The sequence below is a fragment of the Alligator sinensis genome, unplaced genomic scaffold (genome assembly GCF_000455745.1).
Source record: "Alligator sinensis unplaced genomic scaffold, ASM45574v1 scaffold340_1, whole genome shotgun sequence".
NCBI lineage: Eukaryota > Metazoa > Chordata > Crocodylia > Alligatoridae > Alligator > Alligator sinensis.
In genome coordinates this window covers 356,937-370,382 of record NW_005842004.1, presented here as the reverse complement: position 1 = coordinate 370,382, position 13,446 = coordinate 356,937, and the positions used below count along the sequence as shown (strand labels likewise).

The window sequence follows — 13,446 nt, the reverse complement described above, 5'->3', positions numbered from 1 at the left end:
CGTGCCCATTCTAATGCACTTAGAGTAGTGGGTTGACACTATCAAACCCTCCTGTTTTTGTGCTGAACAAATACCAGCTTGGCACAGGAAAGAGATATGTTCAAAAGAAAGCAGCCATCACAGTTTCAGTTGTCATTTACCAATAAAAGGGGTAGCTCTTCAAATATATCAATGGCTGTAGCGCCCTAGATGTCATTAGGGTCACAGATGTCATTAAACTGAAATCAGTTTAATCTGGAGATCTGTGGATGCACATCTCATTAAAACAAAAGCATCAAAAAGGTTTACTGCAATTCTGGCCAGTCAGTACTACATTCCAACAGTTGTGAACGGAAGTGTTTTGTACCCATCTAATGTTCATAATAACAGATGCATCTTTGCTTCTGAATAAAGCCAACTCTCAGCATCCTTGGATGTTCTACTCAAATATGTATGATCATGCCTCCAGTTATTTTTCAGGAGGTTAATTGTTAATGGCCTGATCCTACAAGCTGCTCAGTACCTCCTGGGGAACAAGAACACATCAGTTCCTGTTGATTTCAAAAACCTACAGCTGTTTGATTCTTTACAGGACTGGGAGATAGACTAGAACCTATTTGGAGTTTGGTGGTTTGATGTGGTAGCTCACTCTACAGAAAAAGACTGTCCTTGAAGTTTTATTGTCCTCTAACTGGTCCATAGGAAAATGTTCTGCACAAAGGTGACAGGTCTGTATTTTCCAGTGACCTGAAGTCATCTTTAGCCTAAAATTGGAAAATTTTAGACATACGTTTAGACGTATCCTTTTTCACATAGTATTTGTGGTAGCCTCCAGGGACACTGGACAGGACAGCTAGGATTTGTGGTATTTAAGGCTGTTTGTAGACATGTTTAGCATTTTGTAAACCATGTTGATGTGCACCACTGAATCAAATTTCAAGTCGAATCAAGGATTAATAGATTATTATTGACCTTCACAGCAGGAGGCACTGGCTATACAGTACACAGTCCATACACTTGACAGCCCCTTAACACAGGTTGGAAGTAATTAGGAGATGATAATAAGCCTTTAATCACTGCTACATTGTTGCAGTTATCTAAAGTGCTGCTCCAGAACCTGTAATTGACTAGATACTTAAAGCGAGGTGTTGTTGGCACATTCAAATTTGTAAAGATGTTACTTTGTGCCTGATAGCCTCTGTTGTGTTGCAAAAGCCCAACTGAGCTTCCCTTGCCCAGATTGATATTTGCAGTGCTTATCTGCTTTTAGGAAAAACAGTCCTTAGGAACTCAATGCCACAGATGCGTATTCATTAATACATGCCCTAGTCTGCATTAAACTTTAACCTTCATTCAGTGAGGATCAGTTAATTCAGACTGGAGCCAATTTTAATTTGGACTACAGACATCCATGTGTATATAGTGACTGCTGTAGTGTAGATTAAACCTAGAAAAATGTAATTTTTATAAATGGCTTAAAAGGCCAGCATATTGCCTTTTGCTAATTTAATACAACATGGCTGTCTGATCAACTGGTTTTGCCTTTGAAAGGAGTTAGGGATTCCTAGGAACCACAGTTCAGGGGGTGCTTTTTTCATGGCATCACAGTAACAGTGACTGCCTAAAGCAATAAAGATAATATTAGATGCCAATTACTTAACATGTTCTAATGAATTGCAGTTCCATAGAAGCGGGTGTATAGCAAGCAAAGAAAGCTTTGCAGAGAAAAACTTTGTTTTGTTTTAATTGCCAAACACAAGACAGGACAGCACCTAAAATTTCCTAAGAGGCTACCCTTTCCTGCCTTCTACCTGAATTCAGACTCACATGGATAACTATCTCCAAAGGAAATTAATAGCCCAGGTCTTCAATTCTAAAAAAGTACAATAAAGTATATGTTGTATTTAGTTGAATATGCTAAGTGCTAGCTAAAATGCTCTGAAAACAATAAGTGCTAAGTGATGGAAAACTAATTTGATAAAGAACTGATGTTAAAGGCCAGCCTTTCCAAGTTAAGCATGTGACTCTATTGACATTGCTTGCCTTACATTTACAAATGCAAAATGCATAAACAGAGATGGATCAGACAGTCTGCTTGTACAATTATGCAAATCACATAGGTACAGGTTCTTATTTCAACCAAAACTTAATGTATTATGTACCGAACAATTCAGCCTTTTACTTATTAAGCCTCCAAGTCTCTATCTTGTCTCAAAACATGTTATTCAGTTACATTATATATAACTACATTAACATAGTAATTTCTTCCTGACAGTCCAGAATTGTGTGTGTTAAATGTAAAAGCAGGTTTTAAAATCCAGCTTTTAAAATAAAGACCTAAAGAATGTGTCTTTCTTCTTCTTGATTCATTCCAGAAAAGGAAGGTCTTCCTGGTGCTCCCCACTGGAACAGAGTTGCATTGCTTACCCACTTTTCCATACCAGCGTAACTAGTCTAATAGGCAGGATACAATTCTCCATTAACACTGGTATAAATAAGAAACAAGTCCGGTTAAAAGAATGGACTCATATTAGGACCCGACTGCAAGGGAAGAAATCACCTCCTCAGTATTTGTAATTTCAGAATTCATTCCATTAATAGGAGCTTAGTCTCACAAGGTTTTATATCCTGTCCAGCAAAACACACGATCATGGTCTGAACATGGACATCAGGAGGCTCACTGAAGTCTTTTAATGGATTTGGACCCGAGTGCTCTGCATATTACAGGATCATGTCTACAGAATCAAGTGATCAATTTTTCTGTTGCTGCAAGGAGGCAAGGATAACCTGACACTTCCAGTGTTCCCCAATTGGTTCAACCATCAACCGATTTGAATTACAACTAGAAACCTAGATTGATATTATTCTGATTTCTAACACCCTAGAATGTCCCACAATACAACTGTTTGTTTACTGTTTCACTAAGGTTGACAACAAGTACTAATACCAACATCAGGTCTAATTTAGAATCAAAATTTATTTTGACAAAGTGGCATGCTATTTTTGCTCTGTGTCCTAAGCATGAATTTCTTTTTAGTGCAGTAGCTTAGAAGGTAGGGGCTTGTATACACATGCAATTAATGTACATGAATAAACTCTGGAGCTAGTTGCTCCAAGGCGTGCTGTTTGAACATGTGCCCACGACTGCAGCACATTGAGCTGAATCAGAGCAGCACCAGCCAGCAGGTCAGTCAATGGGAAATCAGCCTGCCAGCCCAGGACTGCTTCCCCTGGCTTAATGTGTTTTGGAGGGGCTGGCTGGGGCATGAGGGTGCTTCAGTGCAGACCTATCTGGCAGGCAGCCCCCTGCAACGAAGTACCGTCATGCCCCAGAAAGCTGGGGCAGCATCTACATGTGTGCTGCCATGCAGTAAAAAAACTCTTCAACAGGTTAGTACTTGTATTTACAAGTACTATTCTGCTTCAGAGTTAATTAATTTACTCCAACCAAATAGGGGCACACGTGTAGATGTGGGACATTTACTGTGCAGCAAATTCATCTATTGCACAGTAGATATGCCTGCAGTGTAGTAAGTTCTTCTAGCTTAAAAATAAAATCAGCTGTGACATCCTGTTCATTAATGCCATAGACAAAACATTTGAATTCTAACAACAACATTCTAGCTTAAAATTTCAAATGTTAACACTTTTAAATAATATTTCCCTTCAGGTCTCCCTACACCAATGGAATGCTTAGAAGCTAAAGTTCTCTGGCACTCACAGCATTAAAAATACATTGCAATTTTCCCTGAAAAACTGTATTGCCCAAAGAAATCAAGGCACATCTTTAAAAGCTAAAATGGGGTGGAGGATTTTATAACTGGGAGTCAAGTTACCATTTATTCTTGATCTTCCACAGAATTAGCTGGATCAGTTTAAAATTGGTAGGGACTTGGATAAACGCCTGAAACATAATACAAAGTTCTGGCAGTACAGCTATGTTGGCTAACGATGTATAAAGATCACATCTCAACACCAACACAGCTCTGCCAATGGAAGGCAGTTTCTGCCAGCTCTGCTTCTGCTATTTTAGGATGTGCAACTCTAGTGACAGAAAAGCTTCCTCTGCTAACAGAACTGCATTGAGTCCAGGTGGCCTGGCTGCTTTAGCAGCACCCTTGTGGCTATAAACAGCAGCAGCTCCTTAAACTAGACTAAGCTTAAAACTCTTGACAAGCAGTGGATCCAGAGGGAGTGCAGAAGCTTTTAGCTGTCAGCAGTCAATGTGCTCAAAGCAGGTAATAAGAGTGAAACCTAAACTTGACTGTTCTATTGACTTTCAAATACTTGCAACCAAGCTGACCAGTAGGCTAGGTCTTGCAGACTAATTAGTTTCAGTGGTTCATTATAGCAGGGATTTCAGTCATGTCTGTCTATGGGGCTTTCATGTTTTACAAATCAATACTATGCAGCTATGCACTATCCAGTAAAAGCTATTTTTATTCCTTGTGGTTTCTTCACTGTAAAAGTGACACAAGGCTGGCCAGGGCCTGATTGTAATATACTTTCTATATTTTTAAAAAAATTATTACTTCAGAGCAAAAATTGGCTATACAAATAAAAAAACAAGAGTAATTGACTTGGATCTGCATGAAATGCAATCATGCTGCATTGTTAAGTATATGAAATAGTTTCTTTTTTTTTTTTTTTTTTTATACACCTGTATTGTAGTGTTCTGCATTATAAAAGTTGGGGCTATTAAGAAGCCCAAGCTGCCAGCTGCTTCATACCATCATCATCTTCTACTCTCTTCCTGGAGGACGCTACAATGAGAAATTAGCAATAATTAGTGACTAATGCAATAATCAGAACAATTTTCTTCACCCACATCATGCTCTTTGTAATGCTTTCTAGTCTCAGTGCATCTCAGAACAATTTACTGAGTAGCAAGCTAAATATAGGCAGCACAGTGAAACAGATTAAGTGTACAGTCATTATGCTCCCAGGATAGCTCATATTCAGTCTGTAACATTATGGGTTGAATTCATCTCATAAAGAATAACTGCTAAAAGCTGTTATTAATGGGAAAAATATACCATCACTCCAAAAAGCAATGTTGTCTAAACTCTACCTGGATAATCAGAAGAGATGCATGCTGGGTACATCACACATTTACCTAAAGAATCTTGTCTGCCTATGTCCTCAGAACAACACAGCTATAACCAACACCCCCTAGTCACTGAATACTGTCAGTGCTTGTGCATAGGCCAGATTTCAGACTCTTGAATTCACCAATGCAAATTAACCTGAAAAGTCAAAATAACTGCCTAGATAGGGGGCTGCCCACGTTTTAATTAAAATAGTGCAGCTTAGGTGAGCAGATGACCACTGTCGTAGTGAAATCTTTTCACTCTCTTTCCCCCTCACCCCCAAGAGGTTTAAGAGTTGATCAGCTGAGAGAGATACTAGATCAGAAACTAGAGAACTAGTGTTTAAACTGCACTAGGATAGTAGACATGTCACATCAGCCCCTTGGCCAGCACAGTACACCAACACCTTGTTCTTAACTTGTGCTGTCCAGTTTTGATGCACAGTGGCTCTCTCAGGAGACAGAATAGAAGCAAAGAGGAAATAAATGGCTACAAGTTAATTGTCCCCAGTGTCTCTCAAGGGGTGTTGAGTAGCAGCCTGGAAAAAGAAAGGATAAAGGTCTGAAAATTGGCTACTAACTGCAGAATGAGACCTTTCAAGGAACAAGTGTGGAGCGACAGGAACAAAAACTATAAACACTTTTCCAAATTCTATTTGATTTTGCTCCCTCTACTGGTAAATAAAATAACCTTAGCAATTTTCAAAATTGATGTCATAACATGCAGCAGCTTTGCGACTCCGGCATTCTAAAACTGGGTAGTTTCCTATTCACAAAAGAGACTATTTTGTGGTTAAAAAGATAAAAATAATTTCAAAGTTCTTGGTCATTAGTACCAGAATAATTCAATGAAATTCCCTCTCTCCCAAGTATCAACTTCTCTGCTAGTGTAAATGCCAATAGTGCTACATCCATTTACACTTGCATAGAATGAGGTCCTGAATAGTTCAATGAAGCAAAACAAAAAGCCTTCACTGCTTCCTGTGATGAACAGGCTCAAAGATGGAGTAAGAAGTGTACAGTACATTAAATGTTAAAGCTGAGTTAATTATATCATACGAGCTATTTCCCTCTTATTCATGGTATAGCTTAATCATGGGCAACTAAAAACAAGTAATTTACCAGGGCGAGAAGGCAGCAAGGTAGATGGGACACTTGGCAATTTGACATTAGACATTTTATCATTAAGGTCTTCTTGCTCCAGCTCTTCCAACTCTGCCATCAACTCATCCTGAAGACAAACAAAACCATTATATTAACAGAACTATAATTTCACAAAAAGGATGTATTTAACAAAAACCATTAATCAAAGAATCACTAAAATAACAGTTCTAATTTAAAAATCAGCCTGGGAACATACATCGGTTGCAGAACCACTACAAACTTTACTTGTTGGCTATCATAAAAACCTATTAAGATTTACCAAATTACACTTCCCACTAAAAAGCAAGACACGTGATTCTAACTAAATGGGCATTTATTGCAAACAAACAAACAGATCATCCTTGAAAGTTAAAAATGAAGGCAAAGAAAGTTACAATTTTACTGTGGCTAAAAGAGTTCAATTGTCAAAACTGGAATCAATGTATGTCTCTGCTACCATTCTATAAATGGACCTGGCTCCAGAAGGAAACTGTGTTAATGGATGTTGTCATTGGATGAAAAATACTGAAGCCCTGCCTGACTAAGCACCGGATTTGGCACAGATCCAAAGTAACATTAGAGTCCCAGTTGTCCTGCTGGGTCCTGTTAGTCAATACTGAGGCATATTACATGTTTAGTTTTTTACCTGCAGAAAAACTGATTTGGACAAATAATCAAATACATATTTGTAATACCACAGAAAAGTTATGCATTCTTGAAGCAGACATTGTAACCATTTATGCTGACCTTCTTGATAGTCCTCCTGAAGTAATTTCTATAGTAAGTCTGTAACTTCTTTTCTGAGCTGAAACAGACTTCTCAGAACAATATCCAGTCTTGATTTAAATGTTTAAATAAAATGTCTCTCTTTAGAACAGTGATCAACGTTAAAAAACAACGGTGGGTTTTATTTCCCACTCAGTATCCAAAAGATTTCCTCAGGCACAAAAACATTTAGTATCCAAGACAGCTAGGACCTAGGCAGAAGTTTAACACAGCAAATGAAGTATTTTTAGGGACTTATTGAAAGTATTTGAGAGAGGAAAAGTAATCATCCTTAGGATCAAGGAATTTTACATTTATTCTCATCCTGAGGAAGAGATTAATTTGGGGGTATGGGGTTGTGGTTTACCTGAGGTATTTTTGTTTTGTTTTTTAAAAAACCACCAGAGGGCAGTTAAAAACTGGTTCTTAATGTTCAGGCATTTGAAAATCTCATTATAATTTGTAGAAAAATTCAAACCTGCCAAAAAGACTAACCCTGATCCCAGAATGGGCTCAATGTTTTGTTTTGTTTCTTTCGTGATTTCAATAGCTATTAAGATTGCTCAACATTTAATGGGATCTTTAAATCCATGAGGATCAGCATCTCTCATTTTAAAATAACAAAGGACTAGGAGTGCGCTGCTAGAGATTTTGGGGGCCGATACCAATAGTCAATTTTTAAGGAGGCATATCGGCCGATTCCAATCCGATTTCTGATATCAGCCTGGCAGTTTGGAGAGCAGCATGCACCTAGTAAGTCTGGTGTGCTGGAAGGGGAAGGGAAGGGGCGTGGGGGGCAGATCAAGGCCCCCGTGGTGATGGAGGAATGGGGCTGGGGCAAGCACTGACCAGCCAGGGTGAGGCAGGTGTGGGAGGGAGCTACGGCTCGTCTGGGGTGTGCAGGCAGGGGCAGCTCCTGCTGCTGCGCGTCATTCATCCAGGAGCTGCTGGTCCAGTGGCTCCCGCTGCTCCCACCACTTGTCCAGGAGGGCACAGAAGGGGGTGCGTGCCCCCAGATCTTTGTGGGCTGGGGCAGGGTGGGAGGACATGGGGCGGGCTGGCCCAGACCGGCCCACCCCGCCCCATGCCGATCTGGGGGCACATGCTTCTCACCCCATGCCCTCCTGGATGAGTGGTGGGAGCCACCAGATGAGCGAGCAAGCACCAGACCAGTGGCCCCCCGGATGAACAGCGCACAGCGGCAGGAGCTGCCACCCCCTTCCACCACACCAGACTTACCAGCTGCGCGTAGCTCTCCAAGCTGCAGGGCTGTGCTCCTCACTGCACTGTAGCTGCGCACACAAGTGGGCATTTATCGGCTAAATCAGGCCAATTTCCAATACCATCAACTTTCTTTATATCGGTGCTGATCTGATATCAGACCAATATATCAGTGCATCTCTACAAAGGACCTGATCAAATGCCCCAATAAATAGGAAATTCCCACAGACTAAATTAAGAATTAGATAAACACTTCAGAAAAATCTGGACTCAAAGATCTTAGGCACCTGCTGATGCAGACAGGTACTTAGCAGGTTTTTCGAAGAGCGTTGAGGTAGGCTAGGTGGCCTAACACTGGCTCTAGGTAAGGTAAGCACTTAACCACCTTTAGATCACTTCTGAAAATACTAATAGGCCCTTAGCCATTTCTTCAGGTATCAAGATACCTCAATAAATCTGGTCCTACATGTTTAGAATTGCAAACAGTACTATTACAGTAGCACACTTTCTACAAATGTGGAGGCAATATACTCCTGATATACCTAGTTATGTGATTCTATTTGGAGCACATATTGCATTGATATTCTCAAACACATGGTAAAAACCATGGACAGCAAGTTTTAAACTTCCTTTGAAAAAGGAAAAGGAGATTAAATGTGCCCAAGTATTTTTATATTTGCAAAAATACCTTAAAACAGGAGGTTTCAAACTTCCTTAAGTCACAGAATCCTTTCATATTACTTCTCCTGCTGTAGTACTCCTGCCTCTGGCCCCATGGGCCATGTGAGCTGAAATGGAGTCAGGCAACCCAGATTGGCAGTGGTAGTGTGCTGCCTCCTGGCCCACTTTGCCATTACCCCCCGTCTCTTTGAGGAACCCCTGATGACCTATTCTGGAACCCCAGGGTTAAAATAAAAACATGAAATGGTACAGTGAAATAGCCAGCATATCAGACTGTATACCTCTTTCACCTTTAACTTTATTGCAACACTGACCTCATCAAACTCATCAGCAAATCCAGCTCTGCTTGAAATAGCTTCTGAGATTTCCTGTGCCACATCTTGCTGTTCAGTGATGTCTTGCATCAAGTTATCAATTTTCTCTAGGTCCCTGGAAAAATATTTTTAATCCATTTTTTAAAGGAGCATCCTTAGACCCAGTCTCCCTTATGATAACACAACCCTAAAGTTTAATCCTTCATTACCAAGAACACAGTCCAGAGAAGTTCCAGTCCAAGGCATCAACACAACAAAATACTTGAGGCGTAGTTTCTAACATGCATATAGTTAAAATGCAACATTTTCAGATGCTGATGCACTTCAGAGACTATAGTAAAAGAGATGTAAGAACCTAACTGCTATATTTAATTGAATACAAGACAAGGTTCCCTCCCCTTCCCCTCACCCAACCAGCACAGGGAAGAAAGTTCCTTTTCTTACCAGGAAAACTTGTTAAATACATTGTCTATCATTAAACTGCTGCCAGAAGCAGCATGTGCTCAGTAATCAAAACCAACTGTCACTGATTAAATGCAGCCAACACTAAGCATGACTATAAAGTACATGGCCCATATTGGTAAAACATACTGATGGGAACCTTTTAAGTGGGTGTGTGAGTGGCCTTTTAAAAAAAAAAAAAAAAAATGGGGGGGGGGCAGTTATTCCCACAGGAGAGAAGAAGCATCATGCCTGGAGATACTGCAATACCAGGCTGGCACTCAGAGAGGTTGGGGCAAGCTCTGACACCCTCCCCATGTGCCAAAAATGCTGATGGGAACCTACCACTTTTTTTTTTTTTTTTTTTTTTTTTAATTTCATGCCACAGGCCAAATCAGTTCCAAATTCTCTTGGCTGAGCAGAGCTCAATCATTCAAGTCTGTATAGCACTACCACTTACCTCTCAGACTCTTCAGCCTGGGACTTCAGATACTCCAAAATCCATGGCAAGCATTCTATGAGCAAGCCCCAAGCTTGGATGCCCTGGAATTCAGATACCCTCTTGTCTTGCCTGCCCCTAACCAAAAGGCTGAAGGAGCAAGCTAGAGAGCAAGCCCAAGAGCAATTCTCCAACACCATAAATGGCATAGCCGAGATGCTCTCATTTTGAGGCATTTGTAGATTCTCGCAGGGGTCACCATGCCCACAGTGCATGTGCCTTAATCCTCAAACTATATGAAATCGCTCAAGGCCAAGAAGGCGGCTTCTTCCCTGCCAGATAAGTAAAATCATCTATGCCAAAAGCCATCCCCTGCTAGAGAAGTTAGTGCAGTCCATCTGGATAAGTAATATTCCCCATTGTGCTCAGTCCCCCTCAGTGCAGACTCTTTTCCAAGTCATGGTGAACCACTACACTGCAAATATTTCAGCTTCCTCTTCCCACAGCTTAGCTGCACCTTCCTTCCCATTTCCAATGATACCTGTTGCTTTATCCACCTTAAAATGTCTGGCAAACAACACCAAATGGAGCCCAAAGCAGTTCACCTGGAATCCCTCTGTCACCCCCTCTCCCAGCCTCTCACATATGATTAGTGTGGCCCCACCCTCCATGACGTGGAACCAGACCAAGTTGCCCTGCACCTCATCTGCATATAAAAATTCTGGAGTATCCCAGGACTCATGACAAGAACACCTGGCTCCAGTCATGAATGTGAGGATAATTAGTACATGTTTCCTTTATGCGCAGGTATTTGCAGTGCACACACATACTGAGCAGTGCTGAGCTGTGGAGTTATTATGGGTTGAAATGTTGATTGGGGTTGGCCCCAGCAGAGTCAACAGCTATCTGGTAAACCATTAGCCTTTTGGCTTTGGACTAATATCATACATCATTTGTATTATATATAAGACAACGATGGAAAAGAAATGGCAGACCTTATATGGAAGGGAAGGGACTGGCATAGATTTTTCAGAGGCAAGTGCTCCCAAGAGAACAATAAGGAGGACAACAGTGAAGACAGCAACAATGATGACAATGAGAGAGGACTGGACAAAACAGGAGGATGATTTGGGAAGGTGGGGGAGGAGGGAGGAAGCTGAGGTAGTCTTTTACATAACTGTGATGTTTTCAAGAGAATGGTGATAGGTATGCAGGAGTGCACGCCCATCACCATATATATAATTGTTTATATATACAGAAATAAATATTTAAAAAAAAAAAAAACTGTATTATATATAATATAATACAGCCCAGGGACCACTCTGCCTGCCAGCAGCTTGCCCTCCCCTCCCTGCCTGAGGCAGGTAAGGCACGTGCACGACATGGGGGTTTAATCAGCCCTTAATTGAAACGGTGTTTTTTAAAATGCACTGCTTCAATTTAGGGCCCCCGTTTAATCTAACCATGCCCATGGTGACAAAAGTGACTTTGCTTTGAACCCTGTTCAAACTTCTTGAAACCTGCCTTCTGGCACCTCACTCTGGTTGAAGCCACTTACGAGCCTGGGCTCTGAATTTCAGCCCCATTTCTTAGCTGTATAAGTGGGATAGACCCAGCTCCATTTAGCACCTGTAAATCCCTTTCCCTTCAGAGACTTGTGACCAGCAATGTGGTTGGTTAAGAGCGACTCAAATACAGTTCTTCATAGTAAAGGATAAAAGCAGAGATGCACATTTCCTTTCATCTCGCCCTTAATTTTCCACTGCAAGCTTTGTACATTTCAGCCGCTCCAATCACCAGCATCTCCAGAGTGCGAGAAGCCAAGTGTTGCTTCTGCAGATCCTGCCTTTCTCCCCTCTCCTCCTTCTGTTGGCATGTCTATCGGCTCTCAATGACACTCCCAGAGCAGACTTCATTTCCTTCCTGATGCCAGCATCTATGGCTGCCTATACATGTGCTCACTGCCATTCTAATTAGAACATGTCAGCTCAATTAATTGAGTCTGCCTTGCATTCTGATAAGACACTGCAGTGCTGCTGCAGCATCACATGTACTAAGCCCCCACATGTTTTAAATTGACTGTGGAGTGCTTTAACTAAACCTTGATTAATGAGGCTTAGATAAAGTGTCCCATGGCCATTTTTAAATACGTGGGGCTTAATACACGAGTCATTTTAAATTAAAGCAGCTGCCCAGGAACCATTCTGATTAAAATGTCACCCCCCACCTCCAAGCACATATATAGGCAGCCTTTAAGCTCAGATTTCCCTTGTAAAGAGAAAATCATGCCAGAATGCTGGGCATCACGTACAGCCATCCCCCAAATTAAGAACTTCCCCTCATTGTTCTCTGAAGAAGCCTCATCTTTGCTATTGTTTTAGGTCTTGCACGTCTCCTCCTTAACAGCCTCTTTTTAATTTAATGCTATGTATTCAGGCATGATAATGCTGCAGAAAACCCAAAGAGCATATGATATTTTTGAAAATTACTATCCATAGCTCCCTTGTTCTCCACTCAGCCTGATTAGGGCATTATTAAGTAACCAAAGCCCTTAGGGTTTTTAAAGTGCTCCTGCTATTCCTTCTGCCCTCAAGACACTTGAACTCTCATAGTCTAGGCCTAATAATTTTGTGCATCTCTCAGATCTGCTATTGAGAATAGCTATTTTTCTTCCAAGTTCTTTATAAAAAATGTTCCTGAACATTAAAGTGCTGGAATCAAAATAAAAGCTAAACCATAAAAGTGACAGAATTAGTCTGTATAGTCACAGGGTGACTCCTTTTCAGTAAGAGCTGTATTGTAAGTCTTTAATGCAAAAGCAAAGGAAATGCACTTACATATTTTCATGAGCTTTTTTCATTGCTTGGGCAGCATAGCCCATATTCTTTAATACTTCTGTATTGGTATAGGAATTTTCCAATGCTTCTCGCTGGAACTCAATGGTTGAAAGTGTCCCGTCAATTTGGGTCAACTGCTTTTCATACCTCTTTTTTCTCTTCAGTGCTTGTAAAGCAGCTGTTGTGTAAATCAGAAGCACAAAGTTATCTATATGTTTTCAAAGTAAAACACACATGCAAATGTTTCAGTAACATCAGCTGAACAAGGTATGATATAGAAATAAGGTAAGATTTGAGAATTCCTATTCAGGTTATCATCCGTAAGCACTGGCACAAACAAATTGGGAGTAAAACCCAACTGCCCCTCAAAACCCCTGATCTACTTGCTTGCTTTGCTGATCCATAAACACACCAGTTGTAGTCAATATCTTTGGTAAATCAGAGACAAACCGTTGTCCAGAGACCAGAATTGGTTTCCCCTTCCATTGCAGGAAGCTTCTGCTTTACACTTGTGCCCCTGCATTGTTTGGGTTTTGC

At 40.8% G+C, this 13,446-nt stretch overlaps 1 protein-coding gene across 1 annotated transcript in view; it reads right to left on the bottom strand.

The window, feature by feature from the left end:
- Positions 1–1,166: 1,166 nt before the first annotated feature.
- CHMP4C (charged multivesicular body protein 4C) overlaps positions 1,167–13,446 on the bottom strand; it is a 20,306-nt gene continuing 8,026 nt past the window's right edge. The window contains exons 2-6 of the mRNA XM_025201811.1: positions 12,910–13,087; positions 9,193–9,307; positions 6,191–6,299; positions 4,640–4,742; positions 1,167–2,464 (exon numbers count right to left, since the gene is read on the bottom strand). Coding sequence (XP_025057596.1) covers positions 4,678–4,742; positions 6,191–6,299; positions 9,193–9,307; positions 12,910–13,087 — 467 coding nt within the window. The 3' untranslated portion in view covers positions 1,167–2,464; positions 4,640–4,677. The remainder of the gene's footprint in view (positions 2,465–4,639; positions 4,743–6,190; positions 6,300–9,192; positions 9,308–12,909; positions 13,088–13,446) is intronic.